Here is a 27,496-nt window from a genome sequence, read left to right as displayed (position 1 = left end):
CCTCTGGGCACTTGCTGGTGGCGTAGCACCTAGAGCCTCTTGTGGGGCCGTCCCTGAAGACGAGACCACCAGAACCCAAACCTGCCTCCCTCACACGCAGGCCTACCTCCCACGTGGCCCAGGCCGGGCTCTGCAGGACACAGCCACCCAGATGGGAGCCAGAGCGGGGCCCACCGCGCCCCCGGCCATCCGGTCCCCACACGGCTGTGCTGGCATCCGGGGAGTGAGAGCCGTGGGCGGCTGAGTGCGCTCCAGGACGGTTTATTAGGCTTGGGAGCCCTGGGCTGAGGGCGTCCAGACAGGGCAGCCGGGTCGGCACCGGGGGCCTCTCTTTGCCCTTCGGTCTCCTCCTAAAGAGGTGGGGCGGTCCTGTGCCCGAGGCGAGGTCCCCGCCGTGTCCTGGCTTGTCAGGCATCGGCCGGGCCCTCAGCCGGCGTCGGAGACCACACGTCCGGGAGAGGCGCAGCGTCCGCCGCTCCCGGGACCCGGCACGGACGCCGGGACTGGACAAACGCCACCAGGTTCTCCAGCTGCTCCTCCAGGCGCCGCTCGTCCCCATGGTTCTCAAGGACCCAGTCGAAGGCCCCAAAGTCGTCGAGGCCACACTCTGACTCGGCATCATCAACCCCTGCGCAGGGGCATGGTGAGGTCAGGCCCCGTCCACGCAGGCGGCCCCTGGGCATGCGGGCCTGCTGGCCCCAGATGGAGCTGCCCCTCTTGGCCTCCCTTGTGCCACCGGAGAGCCTCCTGCACCCACCCCCAGCTGGCCGAGTGCCCCCAGAGTGTCCACTGACTTTGCCCTTTGTGGCCACTGTCCACGGAGTGTGGATGGGTCTTCTGGAACCACAGAACCCAGCGGCACGGGTGGCTTCCAGCTTACGGGAAGCCTCTGATCCCACCCTCTGGGGAGGGTCTGCCGGGCAGGTTCACGAACCGCAGAGTGAGATGGTGCGTGCGAAACGCCAGCACAGGCCTGCCTGCAGCAGACACCCGGGGGGCAGCAGCCTCCCAGAGCAGCGCCCGCTGGGTCCTGGGACCTCGGGCACAAAGAAGCCACAGGGCAGGACCCAGGATCGCCTGCTCCACACAGACATGCTGCTCATCAAACACCCGGAGGCAGAGGTAAAGGACCCAGTAGCGGGTCCCATTGGCCTAGAGGGGCCAGCCCAGGTAAGGGCACCAGGCCACGGTCATGGACAAACCGTCAGCCCCAAGGACACCCTCCCCAACCCCACTCCAGTCTCTTACGGGGCAGTCTTGAGCTCCAGGCCCCAGATCCCCTACCCTGCTTGGCTCCGTCCCCCACAGCCTGCCAGGAAGAGCACAGACGGAGCCTGGGGGCTGGGACGAAGGCCGTGCGCGGCTCACCTGGGGTGAACTCCCAGCCGCGCTGCTGTCGGCTCTGCTCCGAGGCCACCACGCGCACTGTCTGTGTCATAGCCCCATAGGCCTCCCGGAACCACTGGATGTCCGACAGCCTCCGCGTGTCACTCACCAGCTGCAGGAAAGAGCACAGGCGGGTGACCAGCGGACAGAGGGCAGAGGGACAGGGCCCCTGGCAGTGGTGGGAAGACACAGCCCCCCACCCTCCGACACAAGCCAGCATAGAGAGCTAGGAGGGGCTGGCAAAGCCAGACAGGTGTCCCCCGTGACCCCACGGTCACCGCTGTCCCCCACTTGCAGGTCGCCCTCCCAGTCGCCATGGACCCGCCTCATCCTGGGGCCGCTGCTGAGCTGAAGCAGAGGCTCAGGCTTGGAGGTCAGATCAGCAGGTCCAACACTGTGTGTTGCAGATGAACAGACGGAGGCCAGAAACAGAGATGCTCCCAACACTTTCTAACACCGAAGTCAGATCACTGCCTAAACCCCTCAGAGGCCTCTCAGTGCTCTAAGAAAATCTGAAGTCTACAGCCAGCTTATAGGGCCCTACACGACCTGGAACCCACAGTGTTCCTGCACCCCCCTCCCACCAGACCCCTCTGGTCTGTCCCCAGACATACCACCCACGTGCTCTTGGGGACGCACGTGGCCCCTGCTGCCCGGCCAAGCGCGGGCCAGGCTCCCTTGCCGGCAGAAATCTCTGTCCCAGTGTTCCTCCTGCAGGACGCTTCCTACCACCCTGCCCCCCACCACCCCTGCCACGCTGGGGACGTCCGGCCAAGCAGCAGGGCCCTGAAACCATCACCATCTGTTAGGCTGCTCGTCAGCTGCCCTCCCCGGAGTCCACTCCACGACGGAAGGCCTTGGGGACGCTCCCAGCAGCCGCACGTGCTCCACGAACCAGCCAAGCGGCAAACGGAGGGACCAGCGGCTGGTGCTGATGCTGACACACTTGCTCCTCAGGAGCCACGTGCACGTCACAGCGACACTGGTGTGCAGGCACTCGGCCGGTGCGGGGAAGGCACGGACCTGGTGCTCACCGCCTCAGAGCCCAGACGTCAATCTGGCAGCTTCCAGCCCAGCCGTGCCATGGTGCCCCTCAGCGACACCGAGCTCCCAATCCTGTCCCCACACCTCCCCCGGCTCAGAAAACCCTTGTCTGTCCGGCTGCACGGAGCCAAACCCTCGCAGGGCCTCCCGCCTCGCACCCACGGTCCGCAGCCCGTGCAGAGCCTGCCTCGTCCCCGCATCTGAGCCCCGGCCCCTCTACCTGTCCAGAAAGACCCGCCCCCCGGCCTCCACTTCCTCCCCTGACCCCCATGCCTCTCCCCCATTCAGGTGTCTCCCGGGAGCCCAGACCCCGCTCTTCCAAAGCACCGGCTTGACTCAGCCTCACCTCCTGCCGCTTGCCCCCCACTCACGAATTCCTACGTGGCTCAGGCCCTCGCCTCCTACGGGCCCTGCTCAAGTGCCGTGGGGTCCGGGGAAGCCTCCTCACAGCCCTGGCCTGCTTTGTCTTGCTGCTGCGTATCGACCCCCACCTGACGTGTTCTGTCTTCCTAACTCCCTCCAGCCTGAGTGATAACGGAAGTTCCCCGAGAGCAGGGACTTTGGTGTATGTTCGCAGTGACGAACCCTCCACGTTGCCAGGAGCCGGGCCGGTACATAGCATACGGGCTGCCGGAACGAGGAGGTCGGAAAGGGGTTTGGTGCTATGGAAGCACTGGATGGCAAGCATCAGTCCAGGCCCGGGTATCAGGGAAGGCTTCCTGGTGGAGGCGGCGTGCAAGCCAGGGTGGGGTGAACCCAGTGAGGAGGGAAAGAAGGGGCGTCTCCAGCAGGCAGAACACCCACGAAGGCCCTGACTCCAGGAGGAGGCTGACTCGCAGGACGGAGAGAAGCTGACGCAGCCGCAGCATAAGGAGCAGGGTGGCTAATGGGCAGCAGGACCGGACAGCTCAGGGCCTGGAAGTCTGTTCCGGACGTCAGTGTGGTTCAACAGAACAATGGACAAAGGTTCTCAGCAAAGCAGTGACTGGTCTTGGATTGTCCCCAAACTGCCGTTCTGGCTGCTGGGTGGGGAAGGGACCGTAGGGGACGAGGACGGAAGCCAGGGCCAGGGCCAGAGCTCACACCGTCGGTGAGGTTCAGCAGGAGGGGAAGGCAGTGAAGACGCGGACAGAGAGGGCGAGTGGCCAAAGGCCGCCGAGCCACTCACCCAGATGGGCTGAGAGACGCCCTCCACAACCTTCCTGCAGAAGAAGCCTGGGTCCGCCTGGCGCTTCTCCTCCCCCCAGCGGATCATGTCCCTCCGGTAGGCCTCCTTGTAGGCACTGGCGTCCAGGAGTCTCCGGAAGTCCAGGCCATGCTCCTGCCCAGAGAGCACAATGTCCACACCTCCGGCCTCCGCCTCCCCGGTCTCTCCTGAAAGAGGGAAGGGCCATCCCCGCCCTCCCCCTCCCACCCCGCAGGGGCAGTGCAAGGACCAGGAGGCTGCCACCAAGACCCAGGTCTGCAGGGACAGGGAGCTGGAAACAGAAGTCCCCAAGAGCAGCAGACGGACGACAAGCCTGGGCGATCCGGAAGTCGTTCTGGTTTAGCTTTAAAGCGTGTGATGTGGCTTTTCTCTCTTGCAACAGCTTTACCTCCCCAAGTATTTCTGGCTTAAACTAGCCCTGAAATGAGTCTGCATCCCCCTGGGCACCGGCTTGACCTCCAGCAAAGCAAGAAACCTGAACACAGCGCATGCCCAGCACACAGACCCCCACCCCCCGCCCCAGGCTCCTCCATCTAGCTCCAAGGACTCCTGGGGGCAAGAGGGGCGGCTTGGAGCATCCGCTCAGGCCACCCTTGCTTGCTTTCCCTTTCCTGGGGACACAGAGGACAGGAGGGGTCCTCCCAGGGGCGCCAGGGCGGAAAGGGGTCCGAACCTCGCCACTCGGGGCAGCTTCTGGCTCCTCTAACTCGCTGCAGCTGGACCTTCCCAGACTCAGTTTCTTTGTCTGCAGACTGAAGGGCCTCGACCTTCCTGTGCCCCGCTCCACAGTGAGGCCGGCCGCCACCCCACGCAGGGAAACTAGGTCCCCACGTACTCCAGAGCAAGCACGGGAGGAGTGCCCACCAGGAGCATTGTGTTCTGCTTTTCAATTACAGTCCCCACTGTGACTTAACAAAACAACACATTAACACTCGTTCCAGAGGGTTGTTGGAAGTAGGCTCCACACCCACCATGGGGCTTGAACTCCCAACCCTGAGATTAGGAGTCACAGGCTCCACCCACTACGCCAGACAGAGGCCTCGGATTTTGTTTTTTAATGGGAGTGGGAGATGTAGGGGTGGCTGACCAGTTAGTTACCTATTGAGGTTTTAAAAATGCAAACTCCTGGGATGCCTGGGTGGCTCAGTGGGTGAAGTGCCTGCCTTCGGCTCAGGTCATGATCTCAGGGTCCTGGGATCGAGCCCCACATCGGGGGGTCCGTGCTCAGCGGGGAGCCTGCTTTCCCCCTCTGTCTGCCTGTCTCTATACCTACTTGTGATGTCTCTCTGTCAAATAAATGAAGAAAATCTTATAAAAAAATAATAATAATTAATAAATAAATAAAAATACCCCCTGCCCCCGTTCTCCTCAGGAAGCCCTCCAAGGCCGCCATCCTACAAATGGGTCTGTTCAGCTGGAGGGCGAAGATCAAATGGAAGAGAATACGGACAGGGTGGCTGATGCACGGAAGGAGGCAGACGAATTCATTTTGTGTCGCCCCAGAAGGCCAGACTCAGGCCAAATGAACAAGGGGCTGGGCGCACAGGTCCCTGGACAGGTGCACCCAGAAGCCAGGGGCAAAAGTAAGCGGCGAGCACCTCTCCCAGTCTGGGAAGCTGGTCTCGCCCTCGGGGCTTCCTGCCTGAACACCAAGGCTCTAAGAGGTCCCATGTGTTTTTTTACAATGCCTTTTTTTTTTAATCCATATGGTTCAAAATTCAAAAGATACATATTTGTTTACAGTGAAAGATCTCTCTCCCACCACTGCTCCCCTCCCTGGAGGCCGACGACATAGCCTCCTACGTACCCCACCCTGGCTTCTCACACCCCAAGCACCCCAGAAATACTTGTTATGTGGCTGAAAATATAAGCAAATATATTTACAACTTTTCTCCTTTTACTTTTTTTGATTTAAAAAAAAATTTTTTTTAAGATTTTATTTATTTATTTATTTATTTGACACAGAGAGATCACAAGTAAGCAGAGAGGCAGGCAGAGAGAGAGGAGGAAGCAGGCTTCCTGCCGAGCAGAGAGCCCGATGCAGGGCTCAATCCCAGGACCCTGGGATCATGACCCAAGCCGAAAGCAGAGGCTTAACCCACTGAGCCACCCAGGCGCCCCTTTTCTCCACTTCTATACAAACGTAGCGTTCTCTGTGCACGGTCCTACATCTTGCTTTTCACTTAATGAGATATCTTGACACCCCAGATGATTCAATGTCTCGGGGAAGAATCCCAGGCCCTCACAATAACCCAGCAGCTCGCTTCTCCAGCCTCTCCTGAACAGGCTTTCCTGAACCTACTCTTGGGGGGTGGCCAGAAGCTTAAGGAGCAAATGTCCCCAGCAGTCACGCCACAGAAAAGCAAGAGCTGTGCACCCCCTGCCGCCAGCGCTCGTGGGCACTGTGCTCAGGATGACAGCCGGCACATGAGCAGGCTCCTCCCGACCCACCCGCCGCCACAGAGCTCCCGCCTACCTGAGCGTACTGTTCCTTGAGTGGACCCGAGAGTCGGAGGACGGCACAGACATCCTCGCCGAGTCTGCAGGACGGGCAGAACCAAACCCAGTTAACCTAGTTTCCAGGACCCTAACAAGTCCAGGGCATTGAGGTCCCCTTTCCTTTTTCCTTCTTTTTTTCTGTTTTTTTCAGGAGGCCCTACCAGGCTTGAAGTCATGACCCTGAGAGCAAGAGCCTGAGTCACAGGCACTACTGACTGAGCCAGCCAGGCAGCCCTCAGAAGTCGCATTTCTGCTGTGCATCTCTGTGACTGTCACACCTCCTCCCTGTCGGTAACTCTTCACCTATACAGTGGGGACAGCACTTTCTGTTGTGTCCTGTGGGATTACTGGGAAACAGGGGCAGGTCAACAGTCCTGAAACTAACAAGTAGGACAAACAGGACCAGAATTCCACTGGCCATATTCCCTGGATGAGGTTACTGCAGGGCCCCAGGCCTAGTTCTCGCTCAGCCAGGGTCTCTCGGTCTCCACCAACGAGGTCACCGCAGCATGAATCACTCATACACTCCCCTGTTGAGTTACTCCATTGGCCATTTGTGGGGCTTGGGATCTCGACCCCGGGAACACACCGCTCCTGCCCGGTCCTGGAGCAGCTCACAGACTCTTCCACACTGACCAGGGAGACCAGCGCTCTGATCTCCACCATTCAGGTAAGGAGCCGGAGGGTGGGAACGGATGGCCCCAAAGCAACAGGGCGGGGAGTAACAGCCACCATCCCGCTCCCGCCTCTCCCCGGCGCCAAGGACTGTTCTAAGCTCTTCGCAGGCATGACTCCTGGAAGCCTTATGAGCAGCCTAGACCGATCTCCATTCGCAGATGAGGAGACTGGGACGCCAGTGGCTAGGACTCTGCAAGATCCCAAACGAGGAGGCGGAAAGTCAGGCTGCAAACCCCGGGGGTGCACCTGCACAGGCCCTGCTTCTGACGCCTACCTGACTCGCGTGTGCGGGGGTGGGGGGGGGGGGACAAGGAGAAATGCAGCTAAGGGAAAGGGGTTTGGGTCCCTGGTGTGAGCCCAGGGCGACCTCTGCCCGGGGCCCCCACGACCTCGTCCAGCAACTCCCCCGCCCCCGGCCCGGCCCGGCATTACTGCTCCGATCACAGCACCGGGAGCTAGAGCAGAGGGGACGCACTCCCGGCAGCCGCCGCTGAAGCTGTCACCTGCTCCCGGACGCCCGCGGACGCCTCCCCGAGCCCAGCCCTCGCGCCACCGGGCGCGCCTCCGCCCCGCCCCGCGGACACCTGCTCCGCAGCGCCTCGGCCACGAAATCCTTCCCGGACTTCCTCTTCCCGCTGACCAGCAGCACCAGGCACGGGACTCCTCGCTGCGGAGCCATGCGGCCGCCTTCCCGCCGCCGTCCAGGATCCCGCCCGCGCCGGGACCCCGGGACAGCGCCCGCGCAGCCGCAGAGAGGGCCGCCGTGGACACGCCCCCGCCGCCGCGCGCCGACGGAGGGCGTGGCTCCGCCCGAAGGACGGTCCCGCGCGGAGCTCCCTCGGAACGGCTCGGCCCCGCCCGGAGCCTGACGTCATCCGGACACAACCATTCTCTTTTAGGGGGTGAAGCCCTGAAATGCCGCGAGCTGAGCCTCACGATTGCGCCACGCAGCCCTGGAAACCCGGAGAGAAAGAACAGCCGAGATCAGGCCGAGCCGGTCTGCAGGCTTCCCTTCTCGGGTGCGTGCCGAGGCGCACGGACTAAAAGCGACCTCGTCGGTGCCCCGCGGTGAACGTGGGTCCTCCCGGAGGGGCGGGAGGGGGCGGTTCCGGGGCGTGTCTGTGACGTCAGGCGGGGGGGGCTCTCGCGGGTTTGCGGACGGGGGAGCAGCCGCTGCGGTTCCCCGCGGCGGCGAGTGGCGGGCGCTGGCCGGGTGGGACGGACCTGGCGCGCCGGCGTCGGTGGGGTGCGCTGAAGGGGGTGGGAGTCAACCCGGCCCAGACGACCTCGTGCTACCCGGAGTCGGGCCGGGACCCTGGAGGTGCGGGGGTCCGCCCGCTCCCGGGAAGCCCGCGGCGGGAGCGGCCGGCCCCGAGCGTGGAGCGCCGTCGCCCTGAGCTGGGACCCGCCGGCCTGCTGGTCTGCGCTTGTCCGCTGCTGCGAGCCGCGAAGGCCAAGGCCGTCGGGGAGAGAAGGGGGCGTGGGCGGGGAGCCCCGGGCGCGCCGAGTCCTGGGCGCAGAAGCCCGGCGGGGCCTGGGCGCGGCCGGACGCGGAGAGAACGGGCTCCTGGAAGGTGCCGTGTTTGGTCCGGTTCGAAGCAAGCGTGCGGTCCCCGCGCTCGTCCGTGGCTCGGCGCTGCACACCGTGGGGCTCCCTTCCAGCTCCGACCCGCTCGGGCCGTGGGCGAGATCGCGGGCTGCGGGGCTGCAGCAGAGTCGCGGCGCAGTGGGGCAGGCGCTCCTTGTCCCGTCGTTCGGATGCAGCGCGTCCTCAGCAGGCACGTCGGGGCCCACGGAAGGCGCAGAGCCTCCTCCCCCGCTGGAAGGACTGGGGACTCCCGCGGGTCCTTCCTCCACCTGACCGGATTCTCTCCCATGGGAGTTCCCCGCGGATGATCCCATCGGAAACACCCTCCCCGCCTCTCAGAGTCGCCTCAGTGCCCCCCCCCCCCCCCCCCCGCTGCCCACTCAGATTGAGGGTTTATCCGCCCCAGCCCTCCTACCGCAGCACAGACTTGGGTCGGAGGCCTCCCTCCTTCCCATGCCGGCCTCCCTCGCCGCCTGGAAAACTCCAGCTCCTGCAAGGCTCGTAACCACCCGGCTGGGCGGCCTTTTCCCTGGTCAGTGCAGGCAGCCGGCAGTCCCCGCACTCCTTCCGTCACTGCAGCTTGGCCCTCGGCTCCGAGGCCTCATTGCAGGCAGGGTGACCCTTGACCTCAGGTGGCCAGAGGGTTTTTCCTCCTCCTCGCCTCAGACACGGGCTCCCCTGGAACACGCTGGGCCTTGTCCCCCACAGAGCCGCCCTGCTCTCTAGGGCTGCTCACTCACCTGGTCCCCAAAGCGGTGCTTTCCTCACAGAGACAACAACAGCCCTTGAAATTCGGGCCTCGCCACACAGGCTCGTCCTTCCCGCCACCACCAAGAGAACTCACATACATTAGTGTGCGTGAAAAGCGTTTGCGAGCTGTGCGGTTCTGCACAAACGTGAGGCCCTCCTCCTAGGGTAGGAGGCCTGGTCTGCCAGCTGGGGGCTGGGGAGGGTGAGGCGGGGAAGAGGAGACCACCGGGATTGTCAGGCAGACGCAGCATGAGCCCGGAAGGCACAGCCCGAGTTCTGGATGGACGCCAGCCCTCGCAGCCTCCTGCTGGTTCCGGAAGACAAGGCTTGAAGAGGCCAGGGCCCGCCTCCGATGACAACACCCTTACACCTGGGAGTCACCCCTCACTAAGAAGGCAGACCATATTTTTTTAAGATTGTATTTATTTATTTGACACCGAGAAGGAGGGAGGGAGAGAGTGCAGGCAGAGACAGAGGGAGACCCGTGGGGCTCCATCCCAGGACCATGGGATCACAACCTGAGCCGAAGGCGGATGCTTCACCCACCGAGCCACCCCGGCGCCCCTAAACAAGACATTTTTAAAGATTTCTGATTGAGAGAATCATTTTTGTCCTTCTGTTAGGTGATTATGCACTGATTTCAGCTTTGGAGGTGGGGAACTGACCCCACAGCCACCGAAAGAGTCCTTTTTTGCTTTCATTGCATGGTCTTCTAGTGACAGAAGCTCGCTTTTATTTTATTTAGGGGTCGGGCCGACCGGCCTCAGTCGGGAGCCATGGGCAGAGGAGCTGGGTCTGCGTGGCTCGGGCACCCCGGAGCTGCCTCCCCCGCTCCTCCCCAGCACCCCACTCTCGCTTCCCAAACACAGCGGTGACGCCAGCCTGGAGCCCCCGGGACCTGCTGCGCCCACAGCCATTCACTCGAGGGGGAACGAGGGGGGCATCCTGTTGCCGGGAAGCCCTCATGCCAAGGTTTCTGCCCCCTGCCCCCCCCCCCGGCCACGGGCTGCCTCAGTGACGGCCCGAGGCCCCCTTCCAGAGGCAAGCATGGCAAGTCTGTGTGGCCCATGGGTGCGGGGCCTTCCCAATGGGGCTGTTGCTTTCCTCTCCACGGCACCTGGTTTCAGTTCCCGCCTGCCCTGCGCCAACCTGACAGCTGTCCCTCTGATGGTGGCCAGGGTCTCAGAGCCGACGTTGGAGGTCACTCCCCTTGGGCTCTGTAAGGTTAAGCGTCTGACCTCTCCAGCGGGGCCCTGCCTTGGAGGGAACGGGGAGGGGGGCACCCACGTGTCTGGAGTCGTGGGTGACAAGCCCAGAGGCCGGCGCTCTCCCTCGCCCTCATCCTGCGGAGTCCAGCCCCGCTGCCCCCTCCTCTCCGCCCCACTGCAACACCAGCACCTCCTTTCCCAGCGCTGCAGGGGTGCAGGGAGCGTGGTCACCCACCTGTCCCAAGGCCGGAAAGCTGGAGTCCTTAACCCCCCCCGCAGGTGCCCCGGCCTGGGCCCACTCAAGGCTCGTCCAGTCCGTCGCATGCTCCAAGTCAGGCCCGTGTCACCTCGCTCCTGGGCTGTTGGCGGACACTTCCCAGTTTCTGAGCTGGTCCCTTCTGTCCTGGCGGCCTGCACGCAGGCCCGAGCACACCTTCCCTCACACAGGCATCCTGCCCCAGTGCCCTCGGTAGCAACCTCCCCCGTCCCCCCCACCCAAAGCTCCTCTGGCAGCCTTGCTGTGGGTCTGTGTGGGGAGAATCCTGACCCGTCCCCTTAGCCATCCGGCCACAGGGCTTTCCCCTCCCTCGGGCCTGACCGCTGTCGGGTTTGAGGCCCCCTCCCCCGTCGCAAATCCTGTAATCCCTCCCAGTTCCTCTTGGTGGCTAGGCCAAGTCCTCCTGGTGGCAGGTGCAGAGGACCGGGTGGAGAGGACCAGTGCGGTTCTGCTTGTCGGACTAATCCGGCTAGCCAGCCTGGGTCTGCACAGCGTCAGCGTGGAGCTGGAGGCAAAAGCTCCTCCCACCGGCCGGCTCCGCCCTATGTTTCGGGAACCAGCCCTTTCTCTTCTCAGAGCCCCCAGCTCCCCGCTTAGAGCTTGGCTAAACCAAGAAAATGACTCTTTGTGATGGCTACTGTTTGAACCGTTTCCTGCTTGTCCGTAGTGACTGATTTCCCCCTTGGGACAACCTCTAGGGTGTTGCTCACAGTCTCCGCTTTACTGCTGGGAAAGCTGAGCCCCAAAGCAGGGAGGGGCACCTCACCGGAGGCCCACAGGTTGGGGGGTGGGGGCGCCTCGGTGTTCTGACCTCAGAGCCTGCTCTGCCCCAAGGACTAGTTAGGAGAGACCTGGGCGGTCTGGGCCTCCATGTGGCCCGGAGTAAAGAACCAGTGACTGGGGCAGGGCCTACTGCGGCAGCCAAGGCTTACCAGAGAGATGGGCCATTACCTCCCACGAGGCTGGGGGCAGAGGGCTCAGACAGCTGTGCAGGAGAGCAGGTGAACAGGGGCTTCTGTGGCTCGGACAGCTGGGGGTCAGCTGGGAGGGAGGGCCCTGTTGCTGTTTGGGTTTAGGCCCAGCGGCCACCCTGCAGCATCCCTACCTGACCCGCAAAGAAGGTGACGTGTGAAAGGTCCAGGAACACTTGTGGTCCAGAACAAGCCTGATGGGGGGACATCCCTGCATCAAGGTGACCCTGGCAGGTTCCCAAGGTGACAGCCAGCCAGGCCAGGGTTGGGCCCATGGGGGTGGGGCGGGGGTGGCTGGGAGAGGTTCTCAGGGGGAACACATGGCTTTGACCTTCAAGGAGCTCATGGGGGTTATACAGGCCCAAAGTCCACTCACCACCACAGTCTCACATGCACCCCCCATCCCCTAGGAGGGGTGGGAGTGGGAGGCAGTAGGGAGAGACTGGGGCCTGGGGACCTGGGGTGGCAGGCAGAGACAGGGAGATCCCAAGGGTGGTAAGGGCCGGAGGGGGCACTGGCGAGGGAAGACCAGGCTGAGGGCCCCCGGGGAGGGGCAGGGCCTCGAGGAGCCCAGGAAGGAGCGAGGCTGGACAGTGAGGAACAGGGAGGAGAGGGAGGTCAGACCAGGGGACAGAGGGACATGGGGATAGGCCAAAGGAAGTAGAATGTCTCTACTGAGAGCAGAAGACCCAAGAGAGACCCCCCGACTTGAGTAACTCCCCCAAGTTGCCCCCTGGCCCTGGAGCCAAGCTCTGAGCTGGGGGTTTCTTAGAGAAAAGGCAGAAAAGCCAAACACTTAAACGGGAAGGTCCAGGCCAGAGTTGGAAGGCCAAGCAGGGCTGGGCAGCAGAGTCCAGTGGGCCTGTCCCCAGGGCGCCCCCCCCACCCTCAGGACAGATTAGCGGTGTGTGTGAATGAGTGTGGAAGTGTGTGTGTGTGTGTGTGTGTGTTGGGGTGGGGAGTGCTGCCACCCAGCTCTACCCTCCCTTGGCCCACATTCACTTGCAGACCTGGATCCGGGGTTCGCTGGTTCCCAGTGCTGCCGCGGGTGCACGGGCTGGGGGCTGACAGGGGCCTGCTGACCTATGACCCGTGCTGTGAGCATCACCTACCCAGGTCAGCCCAGGGACGGGGTAGCCAGCGGCCACTGGCCCTGCTGTCCTGGGCTCCCCGGCAGACCCCTTGGGTTCATGGCTCTCCTTGTCGCCCTGACTGGACAGTCCCTGAGATGGCCAGCTCAGCACGGCCACTCCCTAAGGAGCTGGTAAGAAGCGGGGCTTAGGGGCTCTTCCCAGCCTCCCTGACTTTGTCATGCAGATGAAGGACCCGGCCCAGGAGGACCTGAGGAGGCCAGGCTGTGCCCCCGCCCCGGGATGAGGAAAATGGCCTCCCTTCTGGCCGGAATCCCAGCCCCGGAAACCCAAGCTGACTGGCCGACTGCGAGCCCGCGCAGACTCTGAGCACCTGCGGAAGACGGGGGACTCGAACAGGCGAACACAGACCTCCTCGTGGGGGTCCCAATCCAGGCCCTTGGGCCAGCCTAGACAGCATCCTCCCAAGGCCCCTCCAGAAGACCCGTTTCCTGAAGACCCGGGCCCCAGTCACTGACCCCCTGCCGAGGCCGGGGGACTTCCTCGAGTCCCTCCTGCCCCAGAAGGCTCCACCGACGCGCGGCCTTCCACCGCCCCACACCCCCCAGACCTCACTACGCGGCCCCGCCCCCCAACTCCCGCCGTCCACCCCAGCCCCGCCTGGACCTGCAGGCGCTCTCCCCTGCCCGCGGCCACACCGCGTCATTCTGCCCCTACACGCGCGCGCGGGGCAGGTCCAGGGCAATCAAGGAGCCCCGCCAGGATGGACGAGCCCAGCGGGGTCTGCGGCCTGGGTCTGCGGGAGCGGCCGCCCGCGGCGGGGCCGGCGGGGTCTGCGCCCAACCCGGAGCCGGGGCGCCACCTAGCGGCCACCCCGCGCCCCCTCCTCCGAGCCCCGGAGACGGACCGCTTCGGCGCGCAGGACACGGAGCAGGCAGGCATCGAGCTTCCGCCGCTTTATTTAGTCTCTCCGCGGCCGTCCAGGCCCGTTTTGAGCCTCGGAAACCCAAGGCTCCCCCGAATGAGCCGGCCCGAGATCACACAGCCGCAGGCTCACACCCCGAAACCCATGGTCATCTTCTCCATCTCGCAGGGGCCCCAAGGCTGCGAGCAGAAATGGGGAGTTCCAGCCCCGGTCCCGGGGTGGCTGGGAGGGTGGCGTGGGGGACAAGGCAGGTGCGGGGCCCCTGTGCTGGGACACCACCCCCACCCGCAGCTCCTACAGTGCGCATGGGAGGTGCTGCCACTTGAGCAACACAGGTAAAGAGGGGACTCCACCCCCCCGGCCCGGGGTGGCTGCTTCAAGTCTAACGACACTCCAGGGAAAGCCCTAGTGCTGGGCCCCCATCCCGGGGACTGGGGTCCGTGCATGGAGCCAGGGGGCCCGCTGTGGGGGGCACACGCGCAAGGGTGAAAGCTGTGGCTGCAGAATGAGCATTCCGTCACACCTCCCCCCACCTGCCCGGGCTGTCACGCGCGCATTTGCACACATTTGCATAGACAGCAAGGCCAAGCCAGCTAAGGCCTTCTCCTGCAGAAGTGGCCTCAGTGCTGAGTGATTCTGCTCCCCTTGGAGCCAGAGGAGAGCGTGGTCCCTGGGACCAGGGGACTCCAGGCCTCAGCCCCTCCCCGGGCTCCGCAAGGGCCTCTCCTTCTTCCCAGACCTGTGGGGAGACACGGGGTGGGGGCAGGAAGACAGCTTTAGAGGATGAGGCCACACGGTGAGACACGGCTCCTGGGAAGGGGGGACCCTGTTCCTCTGGAGACAGCCAACGCAGGAGCCAGAAGGCTACCCCTGCGTGAAGTCAGGGCGTCAGGAAGGCAAGAACAGAACAGGACAGAACACGCCGGAGGAAAAGTCTCCCCTGCCCAAGAGGGGCCGCCCAGACCACTATGGGGTGAGCTTGGGCGGCTCCCGACCTCCCGGAAGGCAGGCAAGTCTGTGGACACCGCCCCACGGGGAGCCAGCTACAAACTAAAAGCGGCTCCAATGAAGACCCCTCCTCAGGACCCCTGCTCCTTCAGACACCCTGTCCCCCTCCCCTGGGCCCGGCCGCCCACCTCTTCTTCAGCGCTGCGTCTCCAAAGAAGTGGCTGATGATGAAACGCTCAAAGTCATCCACCTCATCATCATCCCCCGTCTGCCTCACAGCCACCTCCTCCAGGCTGTCCTCCAAGGCATCCACAAAGTCCCGGAAGCGGAGGCGGTCGTGGCGGAAGATGCCGTCCTCGCTGAAGTAAGCAGGTGAGAGGGGCAGCTGCTCGGTCAGGGGGCCAGCCCAGGGCAGCCGAGCCAGGTAAGTCCTCAGCAGGGAGGCCAGCTCCTCCTGCCGCACCGGGGCCAGCTCCACACCGAAGGCCAGGCCCTCCTGCCGGGCACACTCAGGCACACCCGAGCAGCCCTGGGGCGGCCGGTACTTGTGCCTCGACAGCTCTGCCCACAGGCCCAGGGGGTCCCGCCGGCCTTTAGCCCCCTCCTTCCACTGAAGGTGCTCCTGCCGCCCCGCGGGGGGGTACAGGCCCCCACTCCTCCTCGGGGGCTCCCCGGGACCCTGCCGCTGGCCGTCCTTCTTGCTGCTCCACTCCTTGGCCCTCCCCGCGGCCTCCCTGTCCTCCTCGCCCCCCCAGCTCTTCCTTCCCTCACGGCCGTCCTTCCTGTGCTTCCAGGGCTCCGTGTTCCGGGCCCCCCGCCCATCCCGCCACTTCTCCTTTCCACCCCCTTCGCTGGAGCTCTGGAAGCGGGCCTCGGAGGCATTGGCAGGGACCCCCGCGTGCTGGCCCCATTTCTCCAGGTCCTGTAGCTTCCGGGCCAGTCTGTGGCCCAGCGCGGTCAGGCCAGCACGCGCCGGGTCCCCGCGGCCCACGTCCCTCAAGCTCTGCTCCAGGTCCCGCCGCACGGACTCCAGCAGCTCCCGCTGTCTCTCCAGCTCCCGCCGGAACGCCTGGGCCTCGGCCTCCAGCCGCTGCTTCTGCTGCAGGAAGCCGGCGCCCGGTTCCCGCTCCCCGGGGCCTCGCTGCTCGGTGGCCCCGGCTGGCGCAGAGCCCGGGCCCCAGCTGAGGCACACCCCATCTGGGCCGCGGAGGCAGTCGCCCTCCAGCCCCTGCAGCCGGGCCCGCAGCTGCTGCAGCTCTGCCTCGAGGGCCCGCTGGGCCGCCTCGCCCCGCCGCAGGGCCCCCCGCAGCTCAGCGTTCTCCTCCTCCAGCTCCCGGGGCTGTTGCATCAGGCTCTGGAGCTCCTCCTTCTGGGCCTAGGGTGGACAGGGCCACAGGGGGGGCCCATCAGGGCCGCCCCCCTCCACTCCAGGAGCGTGGCCACTCAGAGGCTTCGATCCTCCTCTCTGCTGGCCACAACCCGCACCAGAGCCTGCATCCCCAAATCCTGTCCCGGACCTCCGCTTCCGTATCCTTCTAGAAGGACCCTCTTCGACCCACCTGCCATCAGCCTTCTGAGACCCGCCTCCCCCACCCAGAACAGACACTATTAACTTATGGCCACTCAGCCTTCCCTCTGAGTCCCCTCAGGTGCTGCCATGGCTCCGAACAAAGCAGCACCACCTCCAAGGGGGCTGCCAGGCATGCGGCCTGGGCCCCGGCAGCAGGAGGGATGAGACTCTCCGGTTGGAAGGTGGGGGTAACAAGACGACTTCCTCCGAGGGAAGACGGTCAGCCCCTGGCCGAGGGAGGGCCCTGCGCACGAACCTGCAGCCGGGCCTGCAGCAGCCGCACATCCTGGTTCTCCTTGGCGAGCCTGTCCAGCAGTGCCCCCATGCTCTGTAGGCTGGGAATGCTGTCCGCCGGTCCCGGGGCCCCATCCTGAGGGCAAGGGAGACAATGACCCTCCTGCCCCATGGCCTGTGGTCTCCCTGGCAGGCCCTGCTTAGCTCTGGGCCCAGGAAGCTGACCTGCCCATGCCCTGCGGAGTCCCGCACCTCTGTGTCCAGCCCCGTGTCCGGGAAGACCTGCAGGTCTACTTCCTCCGCGGGCCCTGCAGGAAAGCCACATCCAGAATTGGCCTCTGCGTACACCAGACACCCCCCTCCCGCCCACTCTCACATACACACACGCGTGCGTGCCCTCCTGCCCTGGACCTGGAGCCCACGGCTGAGAGGGCCGGCAGGGAAGGGGCCCAGGATCAGCACCAACAGCCAAAGGGTCACTGACTGCCCCCCGCAGCCTCCCTCAGGCCTCCCTCAGACAAGCCAGGCCCCGTCCCCACTCACCACTGTCTGACTCTGTCAGGGCACCTGAGAACAGACACGGAGAGCTTGGTGAGGGGACAGGGGAGACAGGGAGGCCAGACGGGGCCCCAGGAGCCCGCAGGTGAGGTCCCACTCACCGGAGAAGAGGAGGGTTCCTAGCCCCAGCATCACCAGGGCCCCAAGGACACACACGTTGAGGGAGACGCCCAGCTCCCAGGCCGCACCCTCGCCTCCGGCCTGGCCCTCCATGCGCAGGGGCCCCGCGGGCTGAGCAGCGCGAGGCTCCTGGCCCCGCCCCCGCCTTCTCCGCAGACCTTCCACGTCCACTTCGGTGTCGTCCTCGCTGCTGGAGCCTCGGGCCTCCTCCCTGGGCCGAGCTGGAGGAAGGGACGGGGACGAGGCAGGGAGGCAACCGGAGAACAGGACACGGGCCGAGACCACCCACAAGGACACGTGGGGACCCCGGGTCCCCGTGCACCTGGGCAGCCGAGAGCGGGACACTGGCCCTTCCGTCTGCAAACCCAGGGAGCCACTCTGCATGGTGCAGCCTCCTTCTGCCCACACAAGCCTCCCACCAACTCCCTCACAGCTCGGGGGCCGCCCCGCTCTTCCTGGCCTGACGGTGAGGGAGCTCGGGGGACCGGCCACCCCACCGCACCATGTCACCCCCACGCTCCCCAGTCTGTAGCCCCTGACCTGTACGACTGACCGGCCAGCCACTCCTGCCTGCCGCCCCCCAGGGACCAAACTCTCAGCGCACTGCCCTCCACGCTAGTCTCTTTGGGGGCCCATCGCGCCCCGCGCCCGTTCGGAGAAGCACCCCTGCTGCCATCCGGCTGCCTGCGCCCCACCCCCTGCGCGCGCCCCACACCCAGATAATTCAGCATCACGTGCCTCGAATCTGCCCGCCCCTGGTCTTTGCACTTGTCCCCTCCAGGGCCCCGGCCTCTCCCTCTACCTGTCACCCTTCAGAGTCACACACGCTGTCCTGGGCCCCACCTCCTTAGCACAGCACAGGTGGCCTCATCCCACAGTGGATGCTGGAACCTTCTGTTCCTCCAACCCTACCGTCCCAGAGCCTGGAACATCCCCTCCAGGGTGAACCCCTCCCCAGCAGTGCTCCCCTCAGCCCTTCCCTCCACCCGTCCCGGGACTAAACCCCCTCCCCCCTGAGGGTGCACAGTGATCCCACCTCAGCCTCCTGCTCTCTTGGTCTGACTTGCATTTGGCTCAGACAAGACAGCCTGCAGCCTCTCTTGCCCAGGCCACGCAGCTCCCTCCCTCTCTCATCTCTGGACACAGGATGGAGACTCATGGGGGGCGAGAGCTGAGGGGCTGGAAGAGAAGCAGCCCCAGACGAGGGGAAGACCCGGGCCCTGCCACTTCCCTGCTACGTGACCTTGGCTGCATCACGTAACCTCTCTGAGCCTCGGCGTCCTCGGGGGTAAGGAGGAGGATTCTCAGACACAGCATAAGGAGACCCCCAGCTGCTCAGTGCCAGGGCCCGGACCACAGCCCTGCTCGGCGGCGAGCCCTCCAGTGAGCACTCCCTCCCCCGAGCCTGCTCGTTCCTTCCAGAAGGAGAGTAAAGTGGGGCATATCTCACCTATGTTGGGCGATGAAGGCAGGTTTCCTGGGGGGCTCTGACCCTCCGAGTCCTCTGTGTCCAGTCCCAGGCCTGCCACCCCAGGGCCCTCGTCCGAGTCTCCCTGGACCGGCGTGTCTCCGAGGCCAGGGGGCCCCCCAGCACAGCCATCGCCTTCCTGGTCCCCCTGAGCAGACAGGGCCATAAGCACTCTGGACCGTACCCACCGCCCCCCAACCCGATGAGGGTCCTCACCTCGGCCGCAGTCTTCTCTGGCAGAATGGGCCCAGACTGGGAGCTTTCCCCAGACTGGAAGACGGTCTCGGTCTCTGTGGTGGAAGAAAAAGTCCAGGAGACACGCCACCGCCCCCCACGTGAACTCCCTACACAGCCCTGGGGCTGCCTGAGGCCCTGCAGAGCTGGAGGGGCAGGAACACGCCAGGCCGGGTGGGGGCAGGAAGGCTTCAGACCACGATTAACCCCGGAAATCAGACGAACGCAACGCCCTTTCCCTGAGGAAATGGGGCCCCCCGCCCCCAGGGGAGCCCTGTTACCTCCTCCCTCCTCAGCTCCAGTGGACTCTTCCGCAGCCGCCTTGGAGGGGCTCCCGAGTGCCCGGGGAGCTCGCTCTGATTCGGTGTCCGCCGCGGATTCCGGGCCCAGGGTCTCCACGGGCAGGCTCTGGGGAAGGGGCGCAGGCAGAAGGCCACTGCAGAGCACAGATCCAGGGCCATGGCGGGGGGGCGGGGGGGGGCTCTGCTGGGGGTCTCCGGACCCTGCCACACCGCTCAGCGACCCCCACCCACATCTCACAAAAACCTCCGACACTCAATCAGCCGTGAGCAGAGGCAAGCTGGTGGGGAGGGGAGGGGCTGGGACGTGCCCCCACATCTCTCTCTCTCTCACACACACACACACACACACACACACATCGGGTGCCCCCCGCCCTCCCAAAGAAGCCAGCTGAAGCCTGGAGACCGGCGGGAGGCAGAAGACGGCCCCCTGGGGACGAAGCGTCACCACACGCCCCCATCGGGCTTCTCTGCAGCCGCTCACACCGCCGGGTCTAGGTCAGCTCTCAGGCCTCTCCCGCGGCCCCACACAGCCCTCTCCTGCAGCCCCGCCCCAGCCCCACCCCGGCTCCCCTCCCTGCACACCCCTGCTCGGCAGCTTGCCAACCGCTCCCCTGCCCAAGCTTCCGCCACCCCTCCGAGAACTGTTCTCCATCTGAGTACGTTCTTGGCAATTTTCAAACCAGTCTTCTCTCACGGCCTGCCAGGCACATCAGGAGCCACGCCCCCGCTGCTCCAGGGGAGGACCCAGAGGTAAATGCCCCTCGATTAACAAAGATACCCAACAGGAGGCAAGTGCATCAGACAGATGACAGGGTCCGCCCCTCTCCTCCCCCGCTGTGCCCCAGGCCCGGTGTCCTGGCCCAGCAGCTCCCGGAGCCCAGCCTCCTCCCTCCCCTCTGCCCCTTGTCCCCTCCGCCCCTTCCAGCAGGGCCTGACACACCAAGTAGCCAGGGCTGGGACCCTTCATGACGCCCTTCTCCCTTCTCAGTGGCTTTGGGGACACAGGTGTCCACAGCCACCAGCTGTGCTGCAGATGTTCAGAACGGTCCCCTCTTCACCTCACCCAGGGGGGAGGGGGGGCTCTGTCCAGGGCAATGACCATCCAAGTCCCTCTGACCCAAAGCCCTTCCATGACCCACCCCTCAGGAAGACACCCGTCTGCCTGGGTCTGTAGAGGCTCCCAGGCTCTGCCCCCTGCTTCATTCCAGCACAATCTAGCCTACATCTCCACCTCACTCCATGGACTGCCTCAGTCTCCCCCAAAATGGCTTTCCTGTTGTTGCCCCAGGCCCTCTGCTCACACCAGCCCCCTACTTCTTGCAGCTGACCCCATGGTACCCTTCTTTCAAGGCCCAGTCCAAGCCCCACCACTTGACTCCTGGGGCCCCATCTCTGTCCTCCTGGCCCTGGAGTCCCCTCCCCTGGCAGCCTGAAGGAGGTGACACAGGTGACCGTGGGCACCAAGGAAGGGCACAGACCCAGGGAGCAGCCCAGGCCTGCCAGCACCTCTCTTCTGTGGGTTCCCAGGCCTGCTCTCCCTACCTCGGAGCCAGCCAGCACCCAGCTGTTGTCAGAGTCTGGGCAGGAAGCCATGCTTGCTGGCGTCCCCGAAGCTGCCGCCGCCACCTGCAGAGAAAAGCGCTCTTCAGGACGCCAGTTCCCTTCGGCAAAGGCAGGATGCAGAGGGCAGTCTGGGCCGGGTCCCCAGGGCTGGGCAGCAGCTTCCAGAACCAACCCTTCTAACCCTAACCTCCACTGTTCTGGGCAGTACCAGCCTTGCCCATCAAAACCTACCCACTGCCACAGAGAAGGTCCCCTCTCCCACAGACCAGCAGGGCCACTCCAAAAGGTCAAAACACATGCCCGGAGAGGCTCTGGGGGTGACCTGGCCAGGGCCCTCGGGTTAGTCAGGGAAGATGAAGGCCACACAGGCTGGCTAACTTGACCTTGCCGAGGACGGGCAGCTGATGAGAGGAGGGAGAAAATAACCATCCCAGACTCTCCCACCATCACCCCCTCCCCCATGGGGGCGCAGAAGACAGGACTCCCGCCCAGCCTCAGCCCTTCGCGCAGTCTGGTTCGGGGACCCCCAGCGCTGGCACCCGCCAGAATCACCCGGGAGTCTGACCCAACTGGGCCTGGGTCCTTTTTAAAACCTCCCCGATGGTCCTCACGGCCGCCAGGCCTGAGAAGAGCCGCAGACCCGTCCGTGGGGACCCTTAGTAAGGCTCCTTGTCATGCTGACTCTCCTTCCCAGATTCTTTCCGTGCTCTGTGATGGGCAGAGTGTCACCTCGGGGCATGTGAAGGCCACGGGGAGAGGTTCTTGTGACCACTCTCCGTTATAAAGACTTCACAGTTTGCAAAGCAACAGACAGCAGAGCTGTGGGCCAACCGTTCGATAATCCACTCTGCCCTGGCCGGGCGGGCTGGGAAGTGGCTCCAGCTTCCAAAGCCTGATGCAAAGAAGGCTAAGAGGAGGGAGACCTATCCCGTCATCACTTGGGCCCAGGACTGTCGCCTCCGGCTGGGAGCTGCAGCTAGGACCCAGCATGAGACAGGAGGGGCAGAGGAGCTGACCCCCCAGTCTTGGACCTAGTCCTCCAGATGATAAGTGGCTGTTTCCTGTGGGGCCAAAAGGTCGGCAAGTGGAAAGGGCTGACAGCAAACCCGGGAAGGGAAGGTGGGCTTGGGAAGAAGTCTGGCAGTAGGACTCCCCCTCTCCGCCCCCTTCTGTCTGAGCTAGGGCGAGACCCCCACGCAGCCTGAACGACCTGCAGCCCCTTGGGATCCACGGCTGGGACAGACACTCACGGTGTCTTCCCCACGCCCATGCGTCCCTGGCACAAGCAGCATCCCCAGGACACCCCGGCCAGCTTTTGCAGCGTCCCCAGAGCGGCGGCCCCCCCACGCACTGGGCTGTCTTAGTCCCCTGTCCCCAGCTGCTGCGTGTGACTGCTAACAGGTGGTGGCAGGAAGGAAGTGCCAGCAGCTTGGGCTGAAGTCCCCGTTTATCCCTGGCTGTGTACTGCCTGCTCCGGTCCTCCAGAACCAGGCGCCATGGCAACCAGGGTGATGTCAGACCCGCCATCTCCACGGAAACCAGCCCCGATATCTGGGTCAACAAGACGGACGCTCGGGAGACCCGAAGAGGAGACAGTCCGGAACCCCCGCACTCGGGGCCTCCCACTCGGGCACCTCTCTCCCCCGGCGGAGCTCATCCCAGACGCCACCGGGGAGCCCCGCTCTCCCCCGCCAGCGTCGCTGGGCCTTATTAGGAAGTCCCCCGCCGCTCCCCGCCGCCACCCCTCCGCACTCGCAGGCGGGCAGGGTCCGGCCCAAACACACTTCCAGGCGCGTCCGGCCCTTCTGCGGTGTGGAAACGGCAGCTAAAGGGGGGCCTTGCCCCTCCGACTCGCTCAGCTCGGCGCGTCCAGGAGCCGCCCCCCAGCCCTCTAAGGCCGGCACCGCGGCGCAGCAGGAGCCTGCCCGGGGCCCCAGCGCCAACTCCGTCTCGGGGACGGACGCCCGGGGCGCCCCCCGCGCCGGCCCCGCGGCGACACGCAGCGCCCGGTCTCCGGCGGAGCGCACGCCCGGCTGCGCGTCCGCGTCCTGCGGGGGTCCGGGGACCCGCAGCCCGGTAGGGCCTCACCTGACCGCGCCTTGCGACCCGCCGGGACCTGTTGCTGCCGCCCGGGGTTTCCAGTCCCCGGAGGGAGGGAGGTGGAACCATGTGACCGGAACCGGCCAATGGGAGGCCGGCGTCCCTGAGGGGGCGGAAACTTCGGGCCAATAAGATCTGGAGTTGGGAGGCCCGGCTGAGAGGGGGGCCTGCTGGGGTCCCGGACCCCCGCCCCCTCCCGGGGCGAGCGGCGTGAGGGGCGACCTCCCCTCTTCCCGGCGACTGGACAGCTTCTCCGGGGAAGAGCCGCCGCTGGAAGGCGGAGGGCGGCACCTCCCGAGGCAGCAGGGGCGAGGGGCAAGGTCGACCCTAGGACGGACGGACACAGCTGCAGGGTGGGGGAGGGGACACGGCGCGCCGAGGGTTGGCAATAGCTCTCCGGCCGTTCTCCGCCGGCCCGGGTGCCGAGGGAGGGTTCCACGGCTACTCGTGCCACAGGGGAGCGGTGGCGCCCCCAGATGGAATCTGCTAGCCCGGGGCCGCCGCTTCCCGCTCGGCTGGACGGCTAGCGCCGGCCGGGGTGCGGGAGGGAGCGCTGAGCCTAGAAGCACTGAACGGCACTTGTCTCCGTCCCCGTCCCCGAGGCGCTGGCTGCCCGCCTGGCCCAGGAATGTGCCCAGAAAAGAAACACGTTCTCCGGGCGGGGACGCAGGGGGAGGGGTGGCGCGCTCGGGCGTCCCTCGGCTCCTCGACTAGGAAGGACTAAGGACTGCGACTAAGACCAGCTCGGGGCTCTCAATCTCTCTGCCAGTCCCGCTGCCAGGAACCCTGGGCCACATACCCATCCTCCCCCCGCAAGCCTTCCCCCCGGGGTTTGCGGTTCACTCCAACCTTTGTGCCCAGAAAGAGCAAGGAGTCCTTGTCTGCGTTTTCAAGTCTTTTTATTAACCCAACGGTACAAAAAAACCCCATCACCACATCTCTGCCACCCCCCCTTCCTTCCAAAAAGTACTGGAAAGGGAGAGAATTGAGCAGACCCCGTCCCCCAGAAGCCACTTACAAAAGGCAGAGATGGGAGGCAGGGGAGGAAGACATCACAAAAATAGCAACAGAACCACAAACACAACACAAGGGGGGGGGGCAGACACTGGAAGAGAGAAGCCCAGAACCCCCTCCCCTCTTTCCCACCGCCTCGACGCTGCTGCCCACCTGGGCAGGCAAATGCGTTCTGCAGTACGCTCGCTAAGTCTTCCGAGGGGACCTGGGGCGCTTCTCCGGGCCACAACCGTGCCTGCCTTCCCCGCCCCACCGAGGAACGTGCCCTCGAACCGCAGGAAACCGCGGCGCGGGGCTCCTCTGTGGGCGCAGGGCCAGCTCTAGTAGGCGGTGCAAAAAAGTAAAATATGAACACACAGAGCCCAGTGCCGGCCTCTGGGAACTAAGGGATACTGCCAGACCCCCCGGGCCCAGCAGATACACAGAAAGGCAGGGAAAGAGAAGCAAAACACCAGTCTCTGGACTGCATCTCAGGACCACCGCAGTGACCGGCCCGCCACCTCCCTTACCCACGCGGGGACAGAGATCCTTCTATTAGATGAGGTATAAGTGGTCTGTGCCCGGCCAAGCTTTCCTTCGAGCCAGGGAGGCGGAGGAATACAGACGCTAAAAGCGCGAGATCAGCGCCATGGCCGCGCTGCCAAGACCACAGAACAAACGGGCGAGGCGGGGAGGGCCGGGCGAGCAGGGTCCCTGATCCAGGGCAGTCTAAACTTCAAATATCCTGATCCGTTAGACCGCAAAGCCCAATTTTTGGCAAAAATATGGTCATTGGGAGAAAAGCCCAAGAGAGGCTGAGAAAGGGCCAGTGGCTTTGGTATGAGGGACACATGTCCGGACAGCATCTCTTACCCAGTCTTGAAGCCCCGAATCACCAAGAAACCGCCCCAGCCAACAGCTCTCCTGCTTTCTCAAGCTATTTGGTTCTCTGACGGGGGTAGGACTTAGGTAGGTCTTGGGAGGAAGCGAGGGGAGATCCCCCACCGATCCCCTACAGCTGTCTCCTAAGGCCCACAAAGAGGTTACTGCAGGGCTGGGAACCCACTCCTCTAGCCAGAACCCTTTAACAGGTCACTCCAAACACCAAGGCCACGGGGAGGGGTGTGTGGCTGGCCGGCATTCGTGGCCTGCATGGGGGAGGCCCCTGCCCTCCAGATCCTCCTGTAGCCCCTTTTCCCTCACAGCCACACCCCTCGGCCTTCAGGACTGGAGCCACCACGATACTCAGACGGGCTTTGGTTCCCCGGATCTCTGTGGATCTCAACGTGTCCGTGTAGTTTCCAGAAGGGTGAGTGATCCAGGCGCTTCTGCCTGCCCACCTCGGTTCCTTCTCTGGCCCCAGGAGCCACTGTGTTTCTGCCCCACGGGGACGGGAAGCCAGTGGAAACAAGGACCGAGAGCCAGACTTGGAGATCACGCCCCTGGCTGGCGTCACCCATCGTTAGCAGCCACCAGCTGCCCCACACCCTCGCGGATGTACACAGACTGGATCTCCTTGGTCTTGAGGCAGAGATCGCAAGCCCAGACGGCAGAGGCCTCGGTGGTCAGCAGCCCGTAGGCACTCTCCGTCATGCCGGTGCACTCGCGGTGGAACCACTTCTGGCAGGAAGCCTCACACAGGATGGCGTCCTGGTCATCGTTCACCTCGCTGCGACAGGCGCCGCACGGATACACCAGGCCCGGGGGAGGCTGAGGCCCCGAGCCCCCACCCACCTTGCTGGAGGGTGCCAGACTGTTGGCATCTGGGGGCCCCGCACCCCGCCCACTGCTATCTGGGGGGAAACTGGGCTGATTCCCATTCACAGCAGCAGCTGGGGAACCTGAGTGAGGCTCCTGGGGAAAGGCAGTGGGAGCAGGTGGATTCAAGGGCTTTCCCCCATCCTCACCACCGGGGCCAGGAAAGCCAGGGTCTGGGCCAGGGAAGGGACTTGTGTTGGGGGGCAGGCTGGGGAGCCCCGGACCAGATCTCTGGAGAGGAGAAGGGCCAAAAGGTGCTCCTGGCTGGGTAAAGCGTTGGGGAAGAGAAGGGGGGCCCAGCTCTCCTCTGGGAGGTTGACCCATGGTAGGTGAGATCATGGGCCCAAATCCCCCCACTGGGCCTGGCATCATCTGCCCACCAGGAGGGCTGAAGTTCTGACCCAGAGGCTGGTTGAAGGGCTGGCTAGGAAAGTTCATGTTGCCTGGGGGTGGGTAGCCAGGGCCCTGGGGCGGCATGTTGAAAGCAGGGCCCATAGGGTTGGGAGGAAAAGGGGGGGGCTGTCGACGAAGAGGCTGGGGGCCCCCTCCACCCCCAGTGCCATAGCCTGGGGGTACCTGGCCTGCCATGCCCCCCTGTACACGGAAGCCTCCAAAGGGGACAGGACTGCCCAGGAATGGAGGGGCTGCACCCCCCACCTTAGGGGCTCCAAAGTCATCCTCAAAAGGGTTGGATGCAACCAGGTGGTCCACCATGGGAGTCGGGGGTGGTGCGAACTCCGTCAGATGTGAGTATGCAGGGCCCTAGTGGGGAACAGGTGAGGGAAGGAGGGTCACAGAGGGAAGCGCACAGCCACAAAACCACAGGAGGGCAGCGAAAACCTCTGTTCTGGGTGTTCTGGACGTTCCTGACGGCCAGCTCAGATGTAAATGGGGACAGACCTCGGACTCTAACAGAGCAACAGAACCGGGCTGAGTCCTCGCTCTGACAGCCGGTAAGCTCGAGACCCCTGGCGGGTGTTCCGCTTTTTAAGGCCGCGGATCCCTCCTCTGTAAAACGGGGACGGTGCCTATCTCCCCAAACCGTCAAAGCGTCAGGAGCACAGAGGGCCGGAGAAGTCACCGAACACACCTCGGTAAGGGGGAGGTGTCGCCTGCCAGGAGGGAATCGGGACAGGAAACGTGCAGGGCGAGGAAGCCCGCTGGCCGGACCGGGAAGATCGGCGGCCCCCCGGCGCCCACCCCCCATCGGTGAGGAAGCGGAGGGACGGGGCGAGCCTCGGAGCCGCCGTGCTCCCCGCACCCGAGGCAGGTGCGCGCACGGGGGGGCGGCACCACCCACCTGCGTACTGGACTTCCTCCGCTTCTTCTCCGGGCTCTTCATCTGCAGACCTGGAAGCGCAGCACAGGGCACACACAAACGCGTTTCCCCGGGGCTGCCCCACCTCCAGGGTCCCGGACGCGCCCGGAGGGGCTCCTCCAACTCGGACAGGCGCCCGCTCCCAGACTCGGTACGAACAAAGGTGCCACACGAGACACGCCGCGCGACCGCACTCTCGGCCGCCGCCTCCCTTCAACGACAGACATGCCCTCCGACTCCCCCGGGGCTCCGGGGTGCCCCATCCGTGACGCCAGACCCCCACCCCTCCCGCCCGAGCCTCCCTTCGGGCCCCCGGAACCGCCCCCCGCCCCCCGGCCCCCGGCCCCTGGAGTGCTCGGCGGGCCCAGCCCCTCGGCGCTCTCACCGGCCTTGCCCTGCTTCCTCCCGGTGCCGGGCGGCGCAGGGGGCGGTGCGGGGCCGCCACCTCCCTCCAGCTTGTCCGGTGGGGGCGGCGCCGAGGCGGCCATGGGGCGGGGGGTGGGGGCCGGGGTCAGCGGCGGCGGGGGACAGACGCGCGCTCGGGCAGCACCATCGCCGGGAGCGGGGTCGGGACGCCCACGAGGAGCGGCCAGGCCAGGCGGCGAGGCCCGGGAGCGAGCGCAGCGGCAGCCGCCGGCCCGCGGCCACAGCAGCAGCAGCAGCAGCAGCGGCAGCGGCGGCGGCGGCGGCGGTGGCGGCAGCGGCG

At 65.0% G+C, this 27,496-nt stretch overlaps 2 protein-coding genes across 6 annotated transcripts; both read right to left on the bottom strand.

The window, feature by feature from the left end:
* Window positions 1-245: 245 nt before the first annotated feature.
* On the bottom strand, window positions 246-7,531 carry PMVK (phosphomevalonate kinase). Its single transcript, XM_082703687.1, has 5 exons — window positions 7,399-7,531; window positions 6,114-6,177; window positions 3,599-3,751; window positions 1,369-1,498; window positions 246-628 (listed from the first exon to the last, which is right to left on the bottom strand). The coding sequence occupies exons 1-5, from the start codon at window positions 7,491-7,493 to the stop codon at window positions 408-410; spliced, it is 663 nt and encodes a 220-aa protein (XP_082559813.1). The 5' UTR covers window positions 7,494-7,531; the 3' UTR covers window positions 246-407.
* Window positions 7,532-13,640: 6,109 nt separating this feature from the next.
* Window positions 13,641-27,489, bottom strand: LOC309850110 (pygopus homolog 2). Of its 5 annotated transcripts, XM_082703565.1 has the most exons (13): window positions 27,176-27,469; window positions 26,773-26,822; window positions 26,130-26,234; window positions 20,601-20,684; window positions 19,038-19,164; window positions 18,739-18,812; window positions 18,505-18,670; window positions 17,036-17,275; window positions 16,920-16,943; window positions 16,602-16,684; window positions 16,399-16,512; window positions 14,761-15,947; window positions 13,641-14,363 (listed from the first exon to the last, which is right to left on the bottom strand). In XM_082703565.1, the coding sequence occupies exons 1-13, from the start codon at window positions 27,276-27,278 to the stop codon at window positions 14,318-14,320; spliced, it is 2,403 nt and encodes an 800-aa protein (XP_082559691.1). In that variant the 5' UTR covers window positions 27,279-27,469; the 3' UTR covers window positions 13,641-14,317. The 5 variants fall into 5 exon arrangements, with proteins under 5 accessions (XP_082559691.1, XP_082559689.1, XP_082559688.1 ...); XM_082703563.1 differs by lacking the exons at window positions 26,130-26,234; window positions 26,773-26,822; window positions 27,176-27,469 and adding an exon at window positions 22,710-22,799; XM_082703562.1 differs by lacking the exons at window positions 26,130-26,234; window positions 26,773-26,822; window positions 27,176-27,469 and having other exon boundaries at window positions 16,629-16,684.
* Between the last annotated feature and the right edge of the window lie 7 nt (window positions 27,490-27,496).

The sequence above is a fragment of the Mustela nivalis genome, assembly GCF_964662115.1.
Source record: "Mustela nivalis genome assembly, chromosome: 16".
Lineage (NCBI taxonomy): Eukaryota > Metazoa > Chordata > Mammalia > Carnivora > Mustelidae > Mustela > Mustela nivalis.
Note: the sequence above shows the minus strand (reverse complement) of the source record. Positions and strands in the feature narration are given on the sequence as shown.